Source organism: Dermacentor andersoni, chromosome 7, assembly GCF_023375885.2.
Source record: "Dermacentor andersoni chromosome 7, qqDerAnde1_hic_scaffold, whole genome shotgun sequence".
In the NCBI taxonomy this organism is placed as follows: domain Eukaryota; kingdom Metazoa; phylum Arthropoda; class Arachnida; order Ixodida; family Ixodidae; genus Dermacentor; species Dermacentor andersoni.
Window position 1 is genome coordinate 83,164,345 of NC_092820.1, and position 26,983 is coordinate 83,191,327.

The window sequence follows — 26,983 nt, forward strand, 5'->3', positions numbered from 1 at the left end:
GCTCAAAGGCTGGCCCACGCATGAGTGCGAGCTTGGAAGGCTGGAGGAAAACAACAGGGAGGGGGGAGGGGGTTATTCACATGGGGGAAGGGGGAATAGGGGCAAACTTATGTGCAGACAAAAGTCACACGCGTACTGGCAGAAGCACAGAGCACAGTGTACACGTCAACACCGCATAGAGCGCAGCTACATGTTGTTCTCGGAGCACTTCTACACCATGACCGGGCACGCTCATTGTGGGAGAGCACTTCACGATGACTTGCGGGCAAGTCGCTCGGGTAGAATCAGAAACGCGCCCTATAGACCTTTTCATCGGGCGAGGAGGGTAGGGCGCGCGGAGAGCCTTTCCTCCTCTCTGGCTTGGGCGATCCGGCGCGGCGCTGCTTAAAGGTATTGCTGTCGCGTGCTGCGGAACGATTTCGAGATGTTTTAGATGGTACTTTGTGAAATTTACGCCATGTCCGTTCATATAAGGTCGTCAGGGAAGCCTTCCGCTGCATCGGTAACTACAGTAGGCGGAAATATCTCTTGGGGGCGCAAGAATGTGACGCGCTTTATCAGTTGCGGTGTGTGTATGTGTTGTGAACTATTTTGCTTATATCGGTTTTAATTCAACAAAGAAAACCGCTGTCTCTGTATTAGGAGCATGAAATGGTCAATCTGCTCACTATCTGATCGCTTAGCGGAGGGAGTAAAACATAAATCATAAGAGCGCATGCTCGTGCACGGCTAACCTAAGGTAACCACGAAACATCTAAGCGGCAGACGCTATCAAATATTTGTGATGCAGCGGCATCGTTCTCGCGCATTTCAAGTCTTGAAATTACCGTATGTCTACGCTAGCCTCCTGCATGAGGCCGATGGCGCTGCTCAACACAGCGATCACTGCGGTTGGTGAACCAGCACGATACATATGTAAGCTGTGCGCTTCGCATTGCCTTTTTGGCCTGTATACAGCCATAATATATGAGAGGGGTCGCATAAAAAGAATGCGATGCTTATTTTGGGGACAATATTTCCCTAATACTTGTAAGTGCGTCGTAGAGAACGGAACAAACACAACCGAAAAAAAAAATTCGGTTATCATCCTCTTTCTCGAAAAAGCAAGAGAAAACGGGCTAACGCCGCACAACGTCTATAAATATATAACCGCTGATGCCGTATGCTTGGACCATGCGGTATATAGAACAGAGAGAGAGAGAGAGACAACTTCATGTAGTCGCCTGCAGAACGACATCATGACTGAATGGCGGCGTGACGCGGGCCCTGACGTCTTCTCAGCGGGTGGTCTCTACTCAACTCCAGCGCGTGTTACTCCCGCGGTCGGTCGCCCTGAGGGGCAACGTTCCGTCGGATATTTGTAATCCAGCACCTACCACTGCTTAGGACGCTGGCGCAGTTCGTAAACAATCCCTTTGCTGGACAAGCTTATTCAGACTGTAAGGTATGCTGCTATTACTTGCCAAAACTATTTTATTCAGGGGCGGAAACCTCATCCATCGAACCAAATAGTCACGCAATGTAACCTGCAGCGAATAGTTTGAACGCTTCTCAAAGTATAACATCACAGCTTCTATCGTAGCAGAACGGTACCCACGCTGTTACGATCGTCGCGTATGTTTCATGGCTCCTAAACCGCAGCTTAGAAATAGAGGATAATACTGCAATAAGGTCACATTAGTGATTGGAACATTCAGAAATACACAATTGATCTCCGAGGCTGATTGTAGGCTCAAGTATGCGCGCACACATTGCGCTGCGTGTTCCATCCACCTCAACGCCAGCAGAAATGCCGGCCATGACGCCTTAAACCACTTCAGCACGTCTCACAGAACCGTTTACCACGTACAAGACGCACGTCATACTAAACAGACCGCACGACCGCGAAAACAAACGCCAAAACCTGCCGCCGAGCGTATACCTGCCATGCAAAAGACCGCATTCACCCAAGCCAGTATGGCGCTGCTCATAGGCGGCGCCACTGCGTTCACAATATGGCGGCGCCAACGAAAAAACGGTCTATATAGCAGGAATGTTCAATTTGTCAACATCTCCGTGCCCGTGTTGACTGAGTGGAATGTCGTTTGACGTCGACACCGCAATGCACCCCGGACTCTTCGGCTAATACGCCAAACGTAACAGCACGCAGTCGTCGTCCTGACGCTGTCCCGCTGTCTACCAAAGAATTTCGACGATAATTTGCGCCGACATCATAAAGTACCGCTATCGACATCGGCAGTATATATATATATTGTAAGACTTGTCGGGCGATCTCGCCGCTGCCACCATTTGTAAGGGTTGAAGGTCGAAGAGAGAAAGTTGGGAGGAAATAGGCGTACAGGGTTCATTTACAGTATCTATATTTTAAACAAGATATACATTTACACAGTCTAGCGTGACTCCCGAATGGAGCCCGCAAGACGAAGCATACCGCAAACGAGCACACAGCTCACGAGTACATTCGCGAGCACAGAGCACGACGACGAGCACACTCTAGCAGCCGACAACAGCTGCTTACAAACACTCCATTGGTCCCTAGTTCCCTAGGTGAGCGAAACGTTCGACCGGTCAATTCGTACCGTCCAACGTCATCGAAGTTGACCCGCCTTCTTGGAGGAGGAGGGCTCACACACACATGTACGCACTTTGGGTTCCCGGAACCCTAGTTGAGCGGGTTCTCGCTGCCACGTGTCTTGCCCCGAGCAGACGCCTCTTAATCCCCGAGCGGACCTCGCACAGTGGCCTCCGCGGCTGTCCATTGTCTGGCGTCTTCAAAGGCCCGTGAGTAGGCACCGCAAGGCATCTCCTTCCAGGAAATCCCCCTGCTTCAGTCGAACCGTGAAGGCGTTGGCGATTTCACTAACAATAGTTGGTCCACCGATCGCGTTTAGTCATAGCGGCGCCGAGGTGTTGTTGAAGCGGCACCTCGTGGTCCCCACGAAACGAGTCACCACGGCAGGTGTTGAAGGCTTCCATGGTATCTTCGGGGAAGCTCGCCACGCTCGCAGCTGCAGCTGGCTGCGAAAACGTTGAATGTCGGCATCTCTGCAGGCCGTTTCTAACAATATATATATAACTTCGGAAGTATTGCCAGTGCGTCCATTTGGTTTCTGCGGCCAGCTCGCACGTTATCCGCTTATTTTGACGATCGCCTTCGCTGGTTCCGGCAACAACTTATTATTTGATTTTGCTTATTTGCCGCAGGAGTCCTTATTGCAAAGGGAGATGTAGGCACTGGCACCATCGTCGGCTCGGCTGTGTTCAACGTGCTCTTCGTCATCGGGCTATGCGGAATCTGCGCCGGAAAGGTGACCTTTTCTTTCTTTTCATTATTTCTGCACGACGAATAGTACTACATGATCCGTTACATAGTATAGATACATGCCGGCGCTTAAACAGACCCTAAATACAGAGACTAAACCAGTTTAGACTGATAATGTATTCTTTGAAAACAATACGTTTGCTAATTTAGCGATTACAAGTTAATTATTAAAAGAGCAAAATTAACGTCAAAGTTCAACTTTGTTTTTGAGTTCGCGCCGGAACCCCCGTGGCGTTACGTCAGTGTGACGTCACGCATTTTAAGTCACTTTTTCTCGCACTGCACGGCCTCGTTGGCTCAGTAGAAGTTCGCGAAACTAGCCAAACTAGATCTTGATCTCCTTCCGAACATAACGTGGCTTATTTTTTCTACCGATAAACAATTAACCGGGCCCTGGTAGACGCCGTCAAAATCTATGACGTCACACGGAGCTGATGCGGGAACTTCACGGCGGCGACGCCACTCGTCCTTTCTGGCTTGCGAAGCCTCTTTTTGGGGTAACATTGGCGCTTTTTTAGGTATTGTAGAAGAGTAAATTACCAAGAGATGAAATCATATTTCTCCTCAGTCATCTTTGCCCCGAAGCTTCCCTGGATTCGACCCTTCATATACGTGCACGCGTTATGTGATTCATTGTAACATTAAGTCTCGTACATTTACGACGCCAGGCGTCAGGCAGGGAGATACGATCTCTCCGATGCTATTCACAGCGTGTTTACAGGAGGTATTCAGAGACCTGGATTGGGAAGAATTGGGGATAAGAGTTAATGGAGAATACCTAAGTAACTTGCGATTCGCTGATGATATTGCCTTGCTTAGTAACTCAGGGGACCAACTGCAATGAATGCTCACTGACCTGGAGAAGCAAAGCCGAAGGGTGGGTCTAAAAATTAATCTACAGAAAACTAAAGTAATGTTTAACAGTCTCGGAAGGGAACAGCAGTTTACAATAGGTAGAGAGGCACTGGAAGTGGTAAGGGAATACATCTACTTAGGACAGGTAGTGACTGCGGATCCGGATCATGAGACTGAAATAATCAGAAGAATAAGAATGGGCTGGGGTGCGTTTGGCAGGCATTCTCAGATCATGAACAGCAGGTTGCCATTATCCCTCAAGAGAAAAGTTTATAACAGCTGTGTCTTACCAGTACTCACGTACGGGGCAGAAACCTGGAGGCTTACGAAAAGGGTTCTACTTAAATTGAGGACGACACAACGAGCTATGGAAAGAAGAATGATTGGTATAACGTTAAGGGACAAGAAAAGAGCAGATTGGGTGAGGGAACAAACGCGAGTTAATGATATCTTAGTTGAAATCAAGAAAAAGAAATGGGCATGGGCAGGACACGTAATGAGGAAGGAAGATAACCGATGGTCATTAAGAGTTACAGAATGGATTCCAAGGGAAGGAAAGCGTAGCAGAGGGCAGCAGAAAGTTAGGTGGGCGGATGAGATTAGGAAGTTTGCAGGGACAACATGGCGACAATTAGTACATGACCGGGGTAGTTGGAGAAGTATGGGAGAGGCCTTTGCCCTGCAGTGGGCATAACCAGGCTGATGATGATGATGATATTTACGACGCAATATATGACGTAATGCTTACATAGAAAGAAGCGTCGCAAATCTGATCCTATTTACCGCAGCGATTTGTGCAACTAGCGGCAGTAACGCACCGCTCGCGCTCGAGGAAGAAACATAATTGTAAAAGGAAACTGCTGTGCAATATGCGCGGAGGGAGGCTTCTATGACCGCACTATACTAGGGCAGCTTTCTCACCGCTGCCTGCTAAGTGTCGAAGTCGTGTTGTACCACGAGGGGAGGAGGTTCGTAGGCAAGCCAGGTTGAGAGGCGAGAACGAATGACGGGCGTCGAGGCCATCTCTATAGGGAGTTTTAGCATGTCCGGTATCCCGCTATACGCAATGGAGTTTGCGGATTACCGGACTACCGGAGGCGCAACCTTGAGCGGCCTCAATTTTTCAAAAGTAGCGCCATTCTTAGATCTTTCCGCCACCCCGCTCACCCTGGCGCTTCCTCCTCCACGCCTCCTGTCGCCCCAGCCTCCTCCGCTCCCCCATTGGCCAATCTGTGTCACGTGGAAACAGGCGCCGCGCTTTTGTATATTTTTTTCTTTCCAGCGCGCTCCGACCTCCATTGTTGGGCCTGCGCGACGAAAGTACGGCAGGCGGACTGACGGAGTGCGTTAGCGTAATTAATGTGTTAGGGCCGAGAACTTAATTGCGATGCCGTGCTGCTGCGCCTTCGGTTGCCGCAACAGACACAGCGATGGCAAAAAGCTTTTTGCTTTGCCATCCGGCGGGCGCAACGCAAAAAGAAGAAAAGTGTGGATTCACAGGATCGGGCGGGTTGACTTCGAGGAAGGGACAAAGAACGCACGACTTTGTGAAGTGCCACGGCTCCTCACAACCTCTTCTTTTGAGCCTAGTTCAGGCCTTCCGCTTCGAAAAAGTGTATGTGTTCATGCTCTGCGTGGTTTTTAGCGCGTTGAAGTTGACTTCAACCCGCTAAAGTCGCTAAAGTTTCGTCTTGCGGTGAAAGTGCACGCTTCTGCAGCTGGCCTGTGACATAGAAGCGACTTTGTTCAGGGTGTGTTTTGAGCTCCACCAGAAGTTATCACATTCTCGACGCTTTTTCAAGGCTCACTATGACTTATGGATGCAGTCTTTTAGCTTCGAATGTACGCCCGCATGTACTGATTTGGTTTGTGGTGATTAACGTTTTTTAACGTCCCGAAGCGACTAAAACTATGATGGAGGTCGTAATGGATGGCTCCGGATAGCTTTATCTAGGTCGCCAGGGGATGTTTAACGTGCACTTTGATCGTAGAGTCGTACCTGGGCTGCCAAATTCCTCGTTGGCGTTTCATAACTCTCGCGCGGGCGCGCTACCGCTGCTTTAGAAGTTGGCGCCTCGGCGCGATTGTATTTCTTCAATAGATTTTATTTGCCAGTTGTAACAACGTGTCATTATTTCGTATGATTGACGGCGCCTTCTAGGCACCAAAGCTGCAACGGGAACACCAAAGCTAGAACCACGACTGGCTGGGGCTAGCCGAAGCTTGTGCGTGCCAAGGGGGTATAAGATCGGCTGTCCGCTATCTTCTTTTTTTTTTTTTTGTATGCGAACTCTCCCTGCGCCGCCTGCTTTATTGTAATGTCACGTGCTCTTCAGAGGCCTCCATTAGCCGTCACATGTGCCCTCCTGGAACAGCACTTGTAAAAAAAAACAATTTATCGTCACGCTTACCAAAGCACCACGCAATCAAAAAAGCGGCCCTGTTGCCAGGCATTGCTGACCGCAGACAGTTGGAATCTCTCACGCGCCGGCCGAACAAAAGTATCCTGCAGGTACGTAACTGAACCTACGAAACCACGTACATATACTTTCACGCTGTCAAAACCTGAAACTTTGGTAATTACGCGCGTATTTGAGCACACCGCGTGCTTGCGTCGTGTTTCAGCAACACGAACTCTCAATGTGCGCGCGCTTTAGGCCTTAAATACGCCTTGAATAATGGTCCTTTTCTCTATTTCTTCCACAATTCGAACACGACATTCTTAAGGCCAGTTACCGACTGACGAAGCAAGATCTCTATTGAAAAAAGTGCTCCGCAGGTCTCAAACGAACTTTTCCGCGGATTTCCTCCCGTAGCGTGTTAGCCATCGTCTGCTACGGCAGGCCCAGCAGCGGCGGCGCCACCGTCGAGCACGCGCCGAGCGGAGGAGGAGGGAAGCGAATGGCGCTACTTTGGGAGATTGAGGGGTGTTAGAGCGGCCGAGTCGGTGACGCCATCTGTGTTGCGTGGAGTTCTACCAGACAAACACAGAGCTATTACTGCAGTTAAACCAAGTATATTCTACTCCGCTGCTGGTGTAAGTTTTCGACCGGGGCGTAATGTGAACGCGTCGCCTATTTAAATGGGGTTCCAGCAAGTACGTACGCGAGCACAAGTAAAGAGAAACGGGCAGGACAACGCTGGGCACTAACACAAATGCTGGCGGGATCCGTAGAACAGGAAACACGTAGAAAGCGTTGTCCTGTCCGTTTCCTTTTACTTGTGCTCGCGTCCGTACTTGCTGGAACCCCTTACACGTTCACCATGCACCAACTGGCCCAGCAAACCACACTACTAAACTGCCTAATTAAATGTTTTTTTTTTACAAGAACAATCGTGAAGCATGAAAACGTGTCTATGCGGCAATGTGGTCAGGCGAAAGTGTCACAAGATGTCGCGCTACCGGCGCCCAGTAACCCGGTATTACGTAAGCGCCATTGCGTGCACCGGAATGCCGGACACGCTAAAACTCTTGATTGTTGCCGCACGAACCCTTCGCGGCGTCACCGATTTTGACGACGCCTGCTCGGGGCTATATATATAGTAAATCGTTTATCGATGAAGGACTACACTGCATTCTAAAAGCACCAAAGACAAAAATCTAAGTTCTGAGAACTTATTCTTGCGATAACACCCCAACGACGCGAAGTCAAAATTTTGACGTCATACTGGGAACTTCGGCCTGTAATTCCATCACTGAGTAACCATTCTTCTTTCTTCCTTCCTCCAAATTATGATGCGCATAGTCTTTAAAGAATTATTTGCCATGCAGCTCAAACTGATTTAGTGTCGCTATTTGTTTAGAAGAGCATGACCTATTTGGACGTTCTGCTGCGGTTCGTCGGCGAGGCGGCCATTATCAAAAATATCGGGACAGCTAAACCATACGCACAAAAAATATCCAAATTCTATCCACGTGAATACAGCGTAATGCTAGGGTGGCTAGAACTGCCACCCTAGCTATGCTACGTACAAACGAACTCATTTCTGTCTCTTCGAAATGCAAACTTCGCTACTAACAAAGTTACAAACATTTAAATTCACATTACATATATATCGCAACGGCTCAACTGTCGTGAACTGTTGAGGAAGATGAGCGGGCCATTGATTTGCAGTGGGGAATTTTGGAACACTTGCATGCTTCTCTCAGTGGATGGATGGATGGATGTTATGAGCGTCCCCTTTGGAACGGGGCGCTGGTTTGCGCCACAAAGCTCTTGCTCTCAAGAAATTATGCTGCGCTGCCACCTACCATACCTGAACACTTATCTACGCTGGTCAGGTTTGGTACCGTCCCCTCTGTACTCGTTTTGTAATGAGGACAGAACATTTCAACCCTTCTTGTAGCTGTTTCATTGACGAGGAAAAATCATGCAGCTTCCCCTTTGAAGACTTGGCCTGGACTTAAAAACATCCTGATTGCATTTCGTTTGGAAACTAGACTATGGAATTCAGCCACGCCCCGCTAAATTTGCATCTCTTCTCTCCCTCTCTCTTGTACTTTTCAATTGTTGATTATACTAAGTTGTCCTCGTTTTATCATATAATTTAGCCTTTGTGCATCCTTTACTCTTCATCTGCCCTGGAAATTTATTTCCGGTTGCCGTTTGGAATGATCCATCCACATCTTGGGTCAATCCCCTACTGTGGGTATGGGCGACTTAATCACTTGGTGTCAGCCAACAACTAACGCACCCGACCTCTCCTGTATACCCTCGCCTCTGTGCAGGAGGTTCCGGTGACCTGGTGGCCCCTGTTCCGGGACTCCGTCTTCTACGCGTTCACCGTGGTCATCCTGATCCTGGTGAGTCTACGGGCGGCGACCTCCGCCACACCTTCGCCCACTTCTGATGTCGCTGCAGCAGTACATGCTTGTCGCAGCCGAGGAACATCCACCCAATATATAACGAAGGTCGCAGAAGAGCGCGGGCTAGAACCATCCTTCGACGAATCGATCCTCCTTGCGGGGCAGATGCATTCTTCGTCGACGCCGCCAAATATGGCAGCGAAGACAGGTTTGCAATCACGGTCGTTGACGCGCGCGGAATACTTATCAGCACCGCATCTATCTAGGCTAAACACGCGAACGAGGCGGAGGAAACCGCGATAGCCTTGGCTCTTCAAGCCACAAAAGGCCCGGCCACCATTTTCTCCGACTCGCGCACGGCGGTCAGGGCTTTCTCGTCCGCTCTAGTTCGTAAACACGCAGCCGACATCGTCAACTTATCATTTCGTATTATTACGCGAGAAGACACTGGAGGTCATACCATAGCGTGGTTCCCGGCGCACGTGAACGATGTAACTAACCAAGCGGGTTGCAACCCTAACGAGCGGGCCAACTGCCTGGCGCGTGAATTCACAAACCGCGCCCGAGCTAACGGTCCGGCTCTCCCGCATGATTGCCCCTTCAAAATAAACTTACCACCTTTCACGAACTTACGTCACACTACAGACACAGCAGAAGGAAATTCCCTCCCCCCAGCCCGAAACTGAACAGGGCTCAGGCTGTTACTTTCAGGCTTTTACAGACGACATCCTACCTCAATCCGAGAGCGCTTAGTTGGATAGACCCGAACTTCCCGCAATCGTGCTCCAAATGCGGTTACGCGTGCTGCTCCTTCGACCACATGCTCTGGCTGTGCCCGTACAACGCGGGCTCCGACTTTCATAACAAGTCCAAGTGGGACGCCTTGCTGAAGAGCTCGGATTTCACAAACCAACTACAGGCCGTCCAGAGGGCCCGCGACGTCGCGGAGTCACCACGTCCCTGTCCCGTCGTGGGCGGAGCCACCAACTTGATCGGGGAGCCTTCGGTTCCCCCCAATCGAGTTCCTCAGGACACTCTAATAAAGTTCTTGTCACTGTCAGTGTCACCAGTCAACGCGCATTCCACTGCGCCGAAGTACGGCTACTTTTAAAGCTCTTCCACCAAATGACTGAGAATCAAGTTTTGACCGTGTTACTCTTTAGCACACCTTTTAATTACCCCTCAACAGGCACCATCGTAGTTTATTTCTGTATGCAGTGGAACTTGCAAGGCGGTGTCCACGGTGCGCTCTTCCACAAGAATATTTAAACATAACTTAGTAATACGTCTAGATGGATGCAAATGGAATGTAGCGAGACGATAGCGCGTGCAAGCAAGCAAGCTACTCACCCTCACTGCCTTGCGACCAGCGCCCACAAGCGACATTATATCCCCTGATTTCTCCCACCTCTGAGCCGAGGACGCACCACTTGACGTTGACGTCACGAGCTCCACCTCCTTTCTCGCCCATTATGCTCCGCCTCTATCCTCCACCTTTTTGCCCAATCCACATGCGCGCCAACTGTCACTCGGGAGAGCGCGTGAGCATACGCTACGTCAAAGCGTTTCGCAAACGTGTAACCAGAGGAAGTATTCTGTAAGAGTCCACCTAGTGGACTTGTCCATTTCGTATGCTGTTGAAGTCCTGATTGGATGTGGCGTCTGGCTGCTCTGGAAGCGCAGCCGACACGTAGTCGAAAGCAACAGCGATGGCGATGTCATGTGAACCTCTGCTCCACCGTGATACGTATTCTTGGACGATCACTTCCGGCGATACTATCGTCTTCGTGTGACGTAGTGCTCAACCAGCCAATCAGCGCGCGCCTGATGGCCGAACCGATAGTATCGCCGAAAGTGATCGTCCCAGAGCACGTCGCCATTATGCTCTAGAAACACACTTGCGTTGGGCACTTCCTATTGGCAGATTACGCTGCTAAACACGGCCTCACAAGGCTTCAGTACAGCCGCTTAAGTTTCCGGTTACTCACACAACGCCTAGATGACAGAAGCCCTGCGAGCTTTGGGAGGTGACATAACGCGGGAAAGTGATCATCACACATACACATCCGTGAAGCACACGGGTGGCACCTGGCTCCAGTCATTCTTTTTTCCATAGCATGATTTCTTAATGGGGGAGCATCGGCCTATCGTAACGACGTTGGAGCTCACAAGCCAAATTTTACCTGATGACTGTAAGGGTGTGCGAATATTCGAAATTTTAAATACAAATCGAAAAGTCTCTGCTATTCGATTCGTACTCTATTTGAGAATTCACTATTCTAAACTGTCTAATATTCGTTTCTTTCTAATACAAGCAATAGCACTTTTTTGAGTTTCCAGGGAATGAGAACGATGAAAGTCAGTACTGTTCCGAATGTTTCCACTGCAGAAGAGCTGCGGTTGCTGCAGAGACACCAGTTCTTGTGCAAATACATAAGGTGCTTGATAGTCATTCAACATGAATGTCTTGCCTTTTGGCAGCCTATATGCGAATTTGTTTTATTGAATTATTATTTGGCCACATGTCCCCATGATCACCTCCCTTTAAAGCACTGTGCATTACCATACCTCTCTCCTTCAATGAACACAACAATGTTCAGTGCTCACGGAATGAAACGCAACAGGGAGCATTTAGTAGAGCCCTGCATATGTGCAAATTACTTGAGAGGACCATGTCATGTCACCAGGAATCTGGTCACCAAAGGCGACGCGGACTCCGATTTAAGTGTATGCACCAAGATTGCGACAATGTGACGTGAACTGTAGGCGCTGGAAACGAAAGTATGTGCATTAGTTAGCCCTAAATTGATACATTTCATTCCGTCAGCACTGTACATGCACCATTGCCATGGTGTCCCAGATAGCTGAAAGCAGTTGTTTCTCATTTACAAGCGCCTCAGTTGTCCGGACATACCATTGCGAATGATATTACATGTGTCAAATAATGTACCCATATATGCCTCACTTTTTTCACCAAATGGGCCCCGCATGACTCTACACTTTCTTTGGAAATGAGAAAACAATAGACATTTGATTCTGATACTCGAACGCTTTTCTTTTAATGACCAGCTATATCAGAAAATTTTACTATTTGAACACTCCAACTAAAGAGTTCTCATCCCCACAACCAAAGCACAGCAATGGCAATGCACATACCTCATGATGTCCCGCGTCACATATGTGCAGGTGATCTACGATGGTAAGGTCACATGGTACGACTCCCTCTTCATGCTGCTCCTGTACGCCGTCTACATCGACATCATGAAGTGAGTCTCCTGCCGCGTTTCCCACCCATCTGAGTTACACATCCAAGGGCCTGCATTCTTGCTTGATCACTACCGAACTGATCACTATCAGTTTACTTTCGTGCAATGTAACACCAAACACAATCCTCAGCTGGTGCAACAGGCAGTCAGTCAATAACTCAGCCAGTCGCCACACAGTTAAAGTGATATATCGAAAAATGACCCATTAAGAACGCAACATCTGTTTTCATTGAGAAGCATAGCGGGAGAGCTAGAAGAATGTATGCAGTCTGCCACCTATGCGTCATGCATAGTTTCAAATGAAATCTTGCACACAACCAGAAGGTACCGTCCACAGGTAAATGCATTCAGCTATAAGCACTGTATTACACTAATAAATCATGTCAAACAGATACCGTGAACAGAGTGTTGTATCACTAGCATAAGGAAAGAAAACAAATGCAGTTTGTGTAATGATAAAAAAAACTCGTATGAGAGGTGTTAGGATTTATTTACTTTCATTCTCATCTCTGAACAATTTTCTACAAGTGTTCAACAAAATGGCGGAATTGGTTAAAAGCAGTTCGCAATAAACAGAAGTAGCATTGTCTATTTGGAAATGATTGAAATTCTGGTATCAAAATATGATTGCCACTGGCGCCGGCCACAAAGCTTCAGGCACGTACCCCATGTGTTTTCAATGGTACCAATGACAACATTGTTGAACAAAAAGCTGCCAGTTAACTTGGCAGTGCTATGACAGTCATCAATGTGCTAGTTGCAATAATCAACATGCAATTTTATGGCAACGCATGTTGTGTGCATGTTCATTTCAGTTTTATGCTTATAGTTCCTTCAATTGGTCACTTTTCATATTTTCTGTAAGCAAGAAAGTAATTGTGAATAAGCCTCCTTTCATATCTTTATTTCAATAAGAAAAGGCCTCGCAGGGCAGAGACATGTGCATACATTTCCTTCTCATTCTGTGCGACAAGGTACAACAAGAGGATCCACCTATGGGTGGCCGCCGCATTTGGCATCCACGAGGAAGAACAGACTTCTCTCAGCCTTACATCTGCAGGCTACGATGGCAAAAACTACAGCTCCTACGGTGAGGTCCACCTCTTCTCACCTGCTCAAACTTTAGTGAACCACTTGAAAAGGAGAGTGCTTAATTTGGTTGAACTGACAGATTACTTGTTCGGGAGTTACTTTTTCCCATCTCTCTCTGCGTCTTCAATGGATGTGGACAGCTTATTGGTGAAGAAATGCCCAACTTTCTCGAATCTCAAATCTAAACTAACCATGGCAATGACGGTGTCGCTGCATGACATTGCATGCATCGTGAGCGAGAAAAAGAGGAATCGAGGGACTTGATTTTCGTCAGTCACAGTCATATGAAGCCAGCCAACAATGCAGTGGAGGACAGCACAAAGGAAATTAACTGTGGTTTTCAACTGAAATGTAGAAGTAAATGGAAAATGAAAATAGATGACAAACATTGCTAGCTGCCAGTGGGAGCGACACCCACAACTTCGTGCCACTTTCATAATCAATGCAGCTTCAGGCACCCTTTCAGCTGCACAAAAACACACAATAGTGATGCCTTTCCGCATGTCACAGCTCTCTCGGATGGCCTTTCCGACTATGTTGCTACTGTCTCTGGCCCAAGTGCCTTCAGAAAGGAATGAGCAAACCTGTTTCCTTATAGTTACCACAGATTGAACTCTCTTACCTCATATTTCACAAATACAGACATAACAGCTTGTAATTGCAGGTTTCGCAGATAATGAGTGGGCTCCCTCTACATTTTTTTTTGCCTGCTCTACCTGTGCGACTTTATTTTTGCTACTGTTTTCTGATTATTTCTGCATTCATTCTGTGATTATCGCCTTAAATCTTGCTCCTACATATCTGCCAGTATTAATCCTGTATTACAATGTAATGGCTTGCATTCATTTACCTCTTCACAAAATCTTGTACCATGCTAACCAGTGAATAATGATAACAATTACATATCCTGCGCTTACATTCCTTAAATATATTCGTATTGCACTCTCTTTATAACAAAAATGACTTCATGTGTCTATCTCACTCAGTCACGCAATGCTCTGATGTAAGGAGCTTGTGAATTATTTGTAAAGAAATAAAGTTTGCATTAAAAATGCAACAACACTCCGCCAATTCAGCTATGGCAACAACTGCCCTCTCATCTACTTTCTCGAGTATTTGTGCATACATAATGAATGAGTGTACAACATCTGGCCCAGGGAGTTTTAGCCAGCACCCCACATGGCCGTAGCAGCAGGTTGCACACTTGCTGCCTTTTAATACGTTAGAGCAAGATTTTCGCTGGGGAAAAGAGGCGAAATGTCTTGTTGCTAAGCTCAAAATTTGCCATTCAAGTGCTAACATTGTGCGAATTCTAAACCTGCAGTGCCATTCAACAATGAAATTGACGACTTCGCCCAGCAAAATGCTGCAAGAAACGCACGGCCCCTGGATGAAGTGATCAGAGATAGCCGGAGAAGGTGAGTCTAGGATTCCTAGGGAATGCATTTGCTGTACCACACAAGAAGACTCCGAAAATTATGATGAGAGTTCAATGAATGATGCGCCATTTTGCTAAAAGAATGTAACCATAAGTAAATATTTTTTCTTTATGAATGCCCATCTCGCAGGGTACATTTTGTCAAGTGGTAGTTTATAGCACCACCAAACAATGGAAGAAGTAGTGGAATGAAGATGCAATGAAAAGCATTGGTACAAATCAAACTTCGGTTCCTTTTATTTTTCAGAGAAATCCCTGCATGCATATAAGCAAAATAATGGAACAAAACAATGGCACTAGTGTCAAGCCTCTCTCTACTGATGCAATTGCGACACATTGCACCGCTTTACCCGCCAGACGTGTGGGAAACTTCCTGCATGCCTCAATGCAAAAAGGCGTGCCTTAAGTCGGGCTTTTTCACAACAAAGACAACTTTGGAAGGAAGCCAGCTTTAAGGTTAGGGTAGGCTTTCTTGCAAAGCTTAGAGGGTTGGTAGTCCACCGGCGTGCCGAAAAAATAAATAAATAACAAGGAAGAATACGTCTGTAACGGAACCGCATAACATTTACACACGTGGTGTACATATGTTGCAGCAAATCGCCAAGTTCACAGGCCAGCGGTCAGACAAGACAACTCTACAAAAGAAAAAAATGTGGCCATTCCTTGTATACATTAAATACAGCATGTGCTACCTGCATTTCTTGCAGGCCCACTTTGTACGAAGCAGCACTACGAATGCTCATGACCCGATACTTCCGCCCCAAAACCCGTTTCTGGGCGGCAGCAAAGAGGATCACCCACGAGGTAAGAACTTTCCTCAAAGAGATTCATGATAAATCATTTGTCAGGGCCTCTATCGCAAGTGTCTCTATATAGGGTTCTGTTTATTTACAGTCCACAAACTCTTGCTCTGAACTCTCACACAGATTGTCCATCTTTTGGTTGCCATGGTCAGCCAAATGTCTAACTTGCTGATACTACACATAGGGCTGATCCAGATAACATAGCATTTTGGTGCTTGTCATGTGGAACAAGAATTAAAGAACATGCAGAAACAAGGAATTCCGCAGCAGGGGTAACAGAACGCACAGTGAGCCATTCACGCTACTTCACTGAACCAACCTAGCGCAAACACCGTTGATGCACTGGACACTTGCTGAATCGTTTATTAACCTCACTGAAATCTCACCTTCATGACTTGTTTGATAAAACAAAATCTGGAGGACGCTTAAGCTTCGCCTTTAAGAGCGGAATGCGATAGCATTCAAAGATCCCCAACTGCTTATTCTCACGCTTCCCGGCAACTGCAGCTTATGTAACCATAATGTTTACCAGAAAAAGCTGGCGGCGAATGCTACGCATAAGGGCAAGCTTTCTGGTAGAAATGTGGCCGCTTGCGTGGGCCGCGATGCAGTGGAGGCGAGTGCCATCTGGAGGTGTTGCAAAGAACTGGGCATGCCACTCTGTGCCCTCCGAGATTTGTGCACGCCGGCACGCGCAAATCTCGGACGCCGTGGCTGGTCTATGAATGGTAGAAAGCTACAAAGGGGTTTGTGTTTGAGTTTCTGCATAACATAATTATGTTTTCTCATATATTCACATTGCAATCCGATGCTACCATGTCTGTAGGTTGTGTGTAAGTCATACTTTACGATATTTCCAACGTATTTCACTCTGAGTAATTCAATTAGTTCAGTAACTTCCTTGCGCTACACAGAGGGTGTGCGTGGTTGGGTTTGCATGGTTTAGAATTACTATTGTCAAAACGACAGTCAACGCTGGACGCCAACGCCAGATTCTCTGCGACACAGGGCTCTTAACGCTATCGTGTTGAAACATGCGGTTCATCTACTTTGCCATAACACAAACTCATCAGCAAGTTCACTGACTACCAGGAACATTTTAGTGAATAAGTTACTCTCAACAGCGTCAGCCACTTTGATTTTGTTCTTGTTACACATTCTTCAGCAGTATTAGCTTTACCCACATCAGCTTTTTCTCACAGCTTCGCTGTCATGTCTCTTTAATGTGCAGCTTGGCTTCTTAGGCAAGGATGATTGTCGTGTGCATTATGTTATAAATTACAACATAGTTAACTTGTTGCAACAGTGAATCTGCAGCCCATTCATTTTTATTCATCTTCCAATGTGTGCTGCAAGCTTCATAATAAGCACTAGTTCCTCCAGCTAGGTACAGTGCTCACAGAAAGAAACGCATTAATTTAGGGCGAACTAATGCGCATAATTTCGTATCTGCCGGCTGCAGTTATTGTCAAATCTACTTAATTTTGGTGCATACACTTAGACCGGAGTCTATGTCAATTTTGGTGACCAGATTCCTAGCAACATGACATGGTACTCTCGAGTACTTTGCACATGTGCAGGCTTCCACTAAGTGCTCCCTGTCGTGTTTCATTACCTGAGCACTGTAAATAAATCGGCTTAAATCACAATAAATTCACCAATATTTATGATACTCCCTAATGTGAAATTTGAGCGCAGCTCTATACGTGTTTTCATTTCACTACATATTGGCTGGTACGGAATATCTGTATCGTGCGGCATGTCACAAACGGAGCAATCGTGCCGTGACAGCAGCCACTGCAGATAGACCTCCCAGACAATGCGCGCTACTCTGGCGCCATCTCGTAGACATCATCGCCGCAAAGCCCGTCATGCGTGGCACTACGCTTTTCTTCTCATGCTTTCGCCATACCCTCCTCCGATTTCCGCCGCAGTTATGTTGTACCCTCCTCCTCCTTGCACTCTCTTTGCTATCGCTGTCTTTCATCTGCCACTGTGCTCCGCGTTCATCCTTCACTGCGCTAGTTCGCTCAGTTACGTTGACAATCACAGCAGGAACAGGCGCCTAAGAGCTGCGTTCTAAAAACTTAAGTGCTCTAATTACAGGTCATGAATGTTGAACTCTTATGCCCAAGTTGCAGCACCATGATTTCCTCAATAGAAGAAAATCCACATTCTGGCGAGACTTGAGAAATAATTCAGCTTGAATTGAAGCTGACAGCTGGTTGACAGTTTTTGTGGTTTGCAAACGAGTGAAATAGCAACTAATCGTTGCACAGAAATTCACTTCAGTGTGAAGAACGAAAATGCTGGTCACACCTAACGTTTTAACTGTGAATGATTAGCTTGTCATAAACTTGTCACAACTTTTTGCACATGTGTATACGTGCAATCTTTTGGAATTTTGACAAATAGATAATAAACAATGGCCTTTGCAAATTTTTCCATAGGACCAATAAAAATAGTATTTTTAGAAAAAGTTGGCATAAAATATGCAGGTCTAAAAAGAACTCCACATGTTTAAAATTTCTTTATACATTTGTCACATAGGTTAAGAGGTTAATGAAGTAATCACTGAAAATGAACAGCGCCATAAGCACGAAGCAATTTCCGCGCAGTTCATCACTTGCGATTGGCATTACCTCTGACTTAAGTAAGGTGGGCAACTACAACCTGCAACTTGCAGACTCAAGGACACATGCATAACATCCTTGTTCCACTTCCAGCACAAGCGCATTTGCCGTGGGGAGATCCAGCACTTACCTTCCCAGACCTCTCTCGACCCCAACGACATGGTCCGACGTGGCAAGAGTTCCAGGTTGGGCACGCGTCCTGCACATTTCAAGTGGTGACATTACGAAACTGCATCAAACAAAGCGAAACAAAAGTGCAAAATCGTTACTGCAAAATAATAGTACACAAATGCAAAGTTGCACTCGTGCACATCTCTCTTGATGTGCTCCCCATCTTTTCTGTTTCGCTTTTGTGCAATGAATGTCTAGAATCTTTAGCTGTCTGCAACTGCCACACAGGTTATTAAGCCCTTTAGCTGTCAATCCAAACCCATGCCTGCCTTATCACTGTGTACCAATACTGCCAAAGAAGAGCTCTGCTCATCCCGACGACAGCTCATTTTGCCTTGCTTGCCAGAAACACTCTGCTTGTCAGTTGACTTCAGCACAAGCAGTTCATTTTGGGCATTCATGCATATCATTTAGTGCTTCACATTCCTTCCCTGATCATGTGCTGATATATAGCAGTAATATTTAAAACACACACATCTGTTGTAGGAATGCCTCCTTTTCGAAACAAGCTTTCCTGTCTCATAATCCGGGTGAAGATGAAAGGAAAACCTAATACATAAACATTTCTTTTCTTTTTTCATGTCACGAGGTTTAGGACGAACATTTATGCAATTTTAGGATTTTCAGAAAGGTTGGGCATTTTTGTCCATAAATAACTCCAGAGACAAAGGGTTAGAAGGCAGAGTAATAGGCTCCATCTTTGCCCCAAATAAAGGTGCTCTGGTAATCTAAGTCAAAGCTGCACTGAGGTCTTAATACTAAGGCTGTCAGTGTGCACATGAAGACAGTGGCGTAGCCTGAAATTTTTTATGAAGGGGGGGGGGGGGGGGGGCGTGCTCGGCGTGTTCCCCCCAGCTATGCCCCTACATGACGAGAAGCTTCCTAGCAGGATACTACTTTGCAAAAGTTGTTGTTCCACAGGCATGGCTGAAATGGAGCAAAAAACATTCTGGTGCATGTTTTCAGTGAAATGCTATTGAAAGTAACAAAAGGAACGCTGTGCAAGGACAGCCACAATTTCTGAAGCTTTCTGTGAGCACTTCTCAAGCTTCATTTTGCCAATGTGGTGTGCCTTTTCTTTCGGTGACACAAATCGGATTGTGTTTCCTTTTCCAGCGTCGATGTTGCTCTGTCAACAGAGGCTGACTGGAAAAGAGTTCCCTCACTGAGTAAGTAGGCTTCTTCAAATCGTGCCCAACACACTTTGTTCCTTGAGTTGATGTATACCAGTGGGCACAAGTATACAGACCAGGGATTGCACGATAAAACTAATTTTCTCCTTTGTCTGTGATATCAGTTGATACTTGGCAATACGAATTTTCTAGTGCACTGGTCAGTTTCTGTTTATGCGTGTTAATTACAAAGAAATTCAGTTTTTTCGGCGACCACGTGGTCCATATACTTTCGCTCACGGGTGTACCTGTCCTATGCGTGACTTCCCAAAGGGTAGTGTTCTTTTGTGGTGTTGCTCTCTTGAAAAATATGCCTCCACGTACTACCAAATGAAACCTGGTCGAGAGTCAGCACTGTGTTGTGTCTGTCTGTGTAGTCACCCATTCTTTGTGCTGCACAAAGCGACACCGTGCCTACTCGCCCAACTATCCACTGTATTATTTCTTGATGCCACTGGTCATCTGATCGCACGCTGCCCTACTTTATTGTAGGGGAGGGCCCCTGGGCGCTGCTCAAGTGGGTGGTGCAGGCACCCCTGCTGGCAACACTGCACTACACGGTGCCGGATTGCCGGACTGCGACCGGCAAGCGGCTCTTCATGCTCAGCTTCACCATGTCCATCTTCTGGACGGCAGCCTTCTCCTACGTCATGGTCTGGATGGTGGGTCTCGAATGGCATGGTTACCGAGAGTGTATATAATTGGAGAGGAGAGCTGACAGGGACACAGCAACATTTCAAGTGCATCAGACACCACTTCATCTCTATTCATTCTTGTCTTTTTTTCATGTACACCACCTCGTCAAACATTCTTGCTTCTGTCATTCATAACCCCAACTCCATGGGCATCCCTAAACAGTAAAGACTTGTTCTGAGAAAAATGCAGAAAAACTTTAAAGTTTCAAATTTTTCTATATTGCTGGTGTAATTGAAACACTGTAATTGTAAAAATTGTAATTGTAATTAATTACAAATTGTAATTGTAATTACAAATTGTAATTGAAACACGGCACTTTTTTATGCGCACTTCGAAGCTAATGCAGGTCACTGTGGCACCCATGACAGTTTCTAATAGAACTCCTTCCCAGACAGTGTCTCATGGATGCTGTGCCCTTGATGAAGTGGATGTTGCAACACCTTCATTCTCCCGAACATAAAAGGCCCTTCAGTTTCCTTATGTTACAAAGGCAAAACAGGATTGACAGTCCAATTACTGTCATTTTAGTTACGCATATTTTGTGGTTATGCAGTTGGATGTCAAGAGCATCCTTCAGAGTGAGTCATCTATCCGAGTTTGAAAGCAATTTAACTGTCATAGAGACTATTTAAAGAAAAATTTACCCTACTACTGTTTTCCACTGGATGTTGCAAGTGTATGCTCAAGCCTCCACCCATTGCTGAATTAGCTATGTCATCTCTGTAGTGAATGCAACTTTCAATTTACCATAGCAAATAAAATTGGGGTGGTGTATTAATGACTTTGGGATTCAGGTTTATTTGACTGGAGTTTTGCCAAACCTGGGTAGCAATTTGAACAAGGTTTTAACGTACTGCAGATCTTTTTGTTGAGTGGGTTGATTCTAATGAACCTTTAACTCCTAAAAATGTAGCTGCCTGAGGACAACACAGTGAGCCATTGAAGCACTTCAATACGGACCACCATGCAAGGAGACTGCTACGGCATTAATTGTGAACTTGGCTAGAGACAGCTGCTAAACAGAAAATTCATGAAAACCACTGCATACACTGGGTGTTCCATTAGCGTCCTAATGTGCAGTTTCTACAGACGGCCTGGAAAGGCACGTCACTGCATGGTTGAAGCTGCTCCATGTTCACTGGTGCCCACGATGCGATATTTTCAGTGCCGATTGTTTATTTTATGCCACTGAAAATGCGGGAAATCAGCTGGAAGTGGAGCATTTGTCTAATTTAAGCAGAACTTTTACTATATCTGCAGTTGCTCTATCAGGGTTCTTAATTTGTGCAGTCTTGAATTCAGAAATGTGGCCTGCGCTACACTAGGCAATCAACATATTTTCATGTTGCTTCACTACCTGCAGGTACAAACTGCACAATAGATCAGCCTTCTTTTGGAACCAACACCCTGTATAATTTTGATGGCAATCATACGAAGAAATAAGACAAGATGGCCGTTATTAAGCATAGGTGAAAATGGAGTGTGACACTATGTGCAACACTGCGTAGTGCTGTACTTCCCTCTTCAGGTCCACTTTTCTGTGTTTCAGTATGTGTGAGTGGTTCGGGGAAAGCAGTCATTTTCTTCTGTGATTTTGTGCTCAGGACCACAAGAGGTGGCCTTTCATGAGCCACCGTCAGCTCTTCCTATGACCATTTGAATTTTTGTTGTTATCTGCAGTGCAACATACTTTTTCATGTCTTTACTTATGTTACGTGAAAAGGAGCAGTCATTGCCACTGCAAGATGACCTCCAGTGTCATGTTTTGCTTTCATTCCCATGATGAAAGAGCTATGCAATGCTATCACCATGCCGAAAAACAGATGTTCAGCCAAGCACGCGACCTGTGCAGGTGACCCTCATTGGCTACACAATGGGGATCCCGGACACGATAATGGGCATCACATTCTTGGCAGCAGGTACGAGCATACCTGACGCCTATGCCAGCCTGCTGGTCTCCCGACAAGGTGCGTGCATCTACAAAACGTCTAACCACCTCAATTCATAACCCTGATAAGCACTTACACACAGGCCTGCGTGATTCGACACAGATCAGGCAATACCTGCTGAGTGTGTACAGTGTACTGCTCGAGTGCGGTCACTGCGAATTGTCAGCTATTGATTCTGAATCCGCAAGAAATGCCAGGGTAATTATTTTTGCCAGAAGACCAACTTTGTTGACGTGCGATAAAACTAATACAAGCGCTTACCTGCATAAAGGCGCTGGTTCTCCGTAGGCGCCCCGTATATTTTGTCTGTTCCGTTCTGCAGCGCCTGGCAGTGCAGCATTAAATGGCTCAAGACGTAATCTTTCACCATGCCACAGTAGGAGGTTAAGGATGCGCGTCAAGTTAGCAAGATTTGGCAGTACGCCCTAAGTCGGAATACTTGTTTATTTAGCTGGTTGGATCGCAAGCCGTAGCTCACAGGGATCTTAAATGCTTGACGAAGCATCGGCCAAGATTAAAACTAACGCTACACTTGTTCCTTCTCGAGAGAGAGAGAGAGAAAATGCACTTTATTTCGAATTTGGCAACGTGCGCGCCAGCTGCTTAAGCTGCTGCGGCTTAACCGTTCTGGGGGCGATGCGTTAAACCTCTCTGCCGATCACATCTGCTGCGACGCTAGGCACTGGCAAGCGAGTTTTGCGAGTGACGCCCGAGGTCACATCTGGCCCGCGGGCGCTTTGTCCAGTCGTCTGCGTCATGCTCCGCAGACAGGGCAACGCCCGACGATCCGCGACAATTCTAGCCCGGTCTGTCAGTAAAGAAGCAAAAGTTTAGAATAGCCAATACAGGTGTTCGAATACCGAAACAGGTGAAACTGTAATTGAGGTGCACAACGTACCCGTCGGTGCTTTCGGGGCAGCTTCTGCTCTCGTCGCAGTCTCCGCGCCTCCGAGTTGCGTTTCTTTCTGCATCGCCACCGTTCGCGCGCCTCGCAGCAATGTCACGAAATGACGGAATAGAACTGGGACGACAGGGCAATTCCTTTCTTTCTTTTTTCTTGCCGGCCTTGAACAAACTTTAGGTAAAGCTGTCAGATGTAAACAAGCAAGACAAACTTTTTTTCACGCACCAAATGTCACTGGCTGGATTGAATTGGATCGACTGGACTCGTGTAAAGGCTTCGTTTAGTTTCGGTTTTTGTTCATACATTTTTGTTTGTTTGCTCGCTTTTTTGTTTTTTATGAATGCTGAACGATGCGTCGAGATCCAGCTACAAACGGGTTTTCTGGTCGAACGCTGATTCACCCAAATTTCGTGAAGAAGTTGATTATATCGGGATCATTGGTTTATTATTGCACTATGGTTGGGTTTGCTTGCTTGGCGCGTTTGCCATGCACGCAAGCGTGCGCTTCCGACCCTCTCGCAAACGTGTGCGCTACATGGCAGCGAACGTTAGCGCCTCACGCTTGGGCCGCTCTTTTCCTGCAGGTATCGGAGTCCATCCTGCGGCGGTCTTGCTAGAGGCGCGCACTCGTCATGCTGCAGTAGTAATGCCTCGTTTCAGTCTCTTCTAAGATTTGGCACGACAGTTCGCCACCGTCTCCTTCTCGTGAGGCCGCTGGCACGTGGCTTTAATGCTAGGAAAATAATGCTAGGAAAACTGGCGGCTCTCTATACGAAGTGTCTATCGTCTGCAAGGGTCCCAGAAAAGTGGAAGAATGCAAACATTGTACTAATCCACAAAAAGGGAAACGTTAAAGAACTCAAAAGTTCTAGGCCCATTAGCTTACTCCCAGTATTATATAAAATATTTACCAAAATAATATCCAATAGAATAAAGGCAACACCGCACTTTATTCAACCAATTGGGGAACAGGCTGGCTTCAGGAAGGGATAATCTACAATGTACCACATCCATGTGATTAATCAGGTTATCGAGAAATCCGCAGAGTACAACAAGCCTCTCTATATGGCTTTCATAGATTACGAAAAATCATTTGATTCAGAAGAGATACCAGCAGTCATAGAGGCATTGCGTAACCAAAGAGTGCAGACCGCTTGCGTAAATACCCTGGAAAATATCTACAGAGATTCCACAGCCACCTTAATTCTACACAAGAAAAGCAGGAAGATACCTATAAAGAGAGGGGTCAGACAGGGAAAAACAATCTCTCCAATGCTATTCACTGTGTGCTTGGAAGAAGTATTCAAGCTATTAAACTGGGAAGGTTTAGGAGTAAGGATCGAAGGCAAATACCTAAGCAACCTTTGGTTTGCCGATGACATTGTTCTATTCAGCAACACTGTGGACACGTTACAACAAATGATTGAGGGTCATAACAGGTAGAGTGTAAGACTAGGGTTGAAGATTAATATGCAGAAGACAAAGATAATGATAAATATTTGGACAAGGGAACGAGTTCAATATCGCAAGTCAGCCTCTCTGTGAAGGAGTACGTTTACCTAGGTCAAATAATCACAGGGAACCCTGACCATGTTGTTTTATTCGGCGCCGTCTTTGTAATCATGCTTAACCAACTAGCCCACCAACACATGCTCAGTTACATGAGAAGGAAATTCACAGGAGAATAAAAATGGGTTGGATCGCATATGGCAGACATCGTGAGCTCCTGACTGGGAGCTTACCGTTATCATTGAAAAGGAAAGTGTACAATCAGTGCATTTTACCAGTGCTGACATATGGGGCAGAGACTTGGAGACTGACAAAGAAGCTTGAGAACTAGTTAAGGACCATGCAAAGAGCGATGGAACAAAGAATGGTAGGCATAACTTTAAGAGACAGAAAGAGAGTGGTTTGGATCATAGAGCAAACGGGTATAGACTATATTCTAATAGACATTAAGAGAAAAAAATGGTGCTGGGCAGGTCATGTAATGCGCAGATTAGATAACCGTTGGACCATTAGGGTGACAGAATGGGTACCAAGAGAAGGGAAGCGCAGTAGAGGATGGCAGAAGACTAGGTGGTGCAATGAAATTAGGAAATTTGTGTGTGCTAGTTGGAATCGGTTGGCACAGGACAGGGGTAATTGGAGATCGCAGAGAGAGGCCTTTGTCCTGCAGTGGACATAAAATAGGCTGATGATGATGGTGGTGGTGGAGGTGGTGGTGGATGGGTCCTCAGAGAGAGACGCGTAAGGTATCTTTGGACGACAAACACACATACGCTTTCATCTACCTTGAGAGCATGCACTCAATGTTTATCGTTTCGCCGGCCACAGATTGCAGCTTATTCGCAGACTATATATATATATATATATGTATATACATATAGATGAGAAATGCTGTCATCGAACACAACTGCAACCCCGTGTACATGCTATCCGACGCGCTTTGACGGTTGTCGTCATATTACACAGCATCACAGGACCCACACCACCGACACCAGAACCTTGAGATCGGTAAAGTGATAGTCAAAGCAGACACCAGTGAAACCGCGCACAAACACAAAAGTCAATGCAGCAACTGCATGGGTGATGTGCAATGATGCAGTCGCCATTGACAACCTAAGGTTGTCCAACTCGCATAGAAATCTGTATAGATGCACCAACCAATCATGTTGACTCATTTCAGTGACATCGTGGTGAACTTCATCGTTCGTCTCCCGGCCAGAAACCGTTTTGGAGTGCAGAGGGGTATAGGTTACACAGACTTAATTGCAGGAGGAACTTGAACTTCTGAAGGCCGTGTTTCTGAATTAGACAAACAGCACAGGTACACGTGATATACAGGAGCAGATTTTATTGAAGAGAGAGATTAGAGAACAAATTTTATTGGAAAAGGTGTGCAGCATATATACCTTCGTAATCATATCAATATGCCAATAGTATAGAGAATGCGCTAAACTCATGCATGCTGATAAAACGTTGGGCACAGCTATGGAACAGCAAAACTTTTTCAACTTGGCAGATATGTGACTCTCATCAAATGTATCTCTAGAAAGCATAATTCTTTCGTCAATAAGGCCACGAGTAAATACTTATATATCTGCAGGGATTGCCTGACAACGCAATCTTTTCAGATGCTACGATTCTCCATGTCGGGCGAGCTGTGCTTGCTCAAAATCACGTACTCGGTATGGGAGAGCAACTGCAGGATTTACAATGAGCAGCAAGCCACCCTTCATGTGTGCATCTGACACTATATAATCATGCCCACTCAGTCTATTGGCACAGTGGCCCACCTGCCCCACATATTTTCCATGCCCACCACATTTTCTGTACTCTCAATATGTACACCATTGTTGCCAAAGGTCTTGCTCCGAACAAGTGAACTAGCCAGAGCATTTATGGCCCAGCATAACAACCTTGATGTTGCAATTGACACAGGCTGAGACCATTCCTACCGACACATAACATCATTTGGCTTCATTCTGCGATCAGCTAGTCTCCTGGTTAGATCAGCTGCTAGAGCAACCACCCCGGAGAGGTGTTGGTCTCAGGTTCGATCCCCAAATCAGGAAAAAATTTTCTTCCACTGCTGATTAAGCTTTCTTTCTGAGAAACCCGTAACGGGTTTCCTTTGTAGCTTTGTGCTACAGTCAGGTGGATGACAATGATTTTCACTTTCATGACATAGGACCTTGGGCTGACACGTAGCACACAACCTACCCACTGATTGATGCACAACACCGATGACTCATCTAAAGGCCTGTTAATGCATTTGCATCATAGAGGGCAGCATGATGAGGAAAGACCAGCAATGCAAGATATTTTGTTTGTCGTGCTGCTGCTGTTCTAGGATACTTCACTTGAACTGC

General features: G+C 46.3%; 1 protein-coding gene across 1 annotated transcript in view; it reads left to right on the forward strand.

Moving 5' to 3' along the window:
* The window catches only part of LOC126534191 (sodium/potassium/calcium exchanger 4-like), an 86,899-nt gene that overhangs the window by 46,739 nt on the left and 13,177 nt on the right, over positions 1 to 26,983 (forward strand). The window contains exons 5-14 of the mRNA XM_050181448.3: positions 3,205 to 3,308; positions 8,907 to 8,981; positions 12,171 to 12,250; positions 13,225 to 13,340; positions 14,667 to 14,760; positions 15,488 to 15,584; positions 18,310 to 18,401; positions 19,504 to 19,556; positions 20,052 to 20,221; positions 22,108 to 22,222. Coding sequence (XP_050037405.1) covers positions 3,205 to 3,308; positions 8,907 to 8,981; positions 12,171 to 12,250; positions 13,225 to 13,340; positions 14,667 to 14,760; positions 15,488 to 15,584; positions 18,310 to 18,401; positions 19,504 to 19,556; positions 20,052 to 20,221; positions 22,108 to 22,222 — 996 coding nt within the window. The remainder of the gene's footprint in view (positions 1 to 3,204; positions 3,309 to 8,906; positions 8,982 to 12,170; positions 12,251 to 13,224; positions 13,341 to 14,666; positions 14,761 to 15,487; positions 15,585 to 18,309; positions 18,402 to 19,503; positions 19,557 to 20,051; positions 20,222 to 22,107; positions 22,223 to 26,983) is intronic.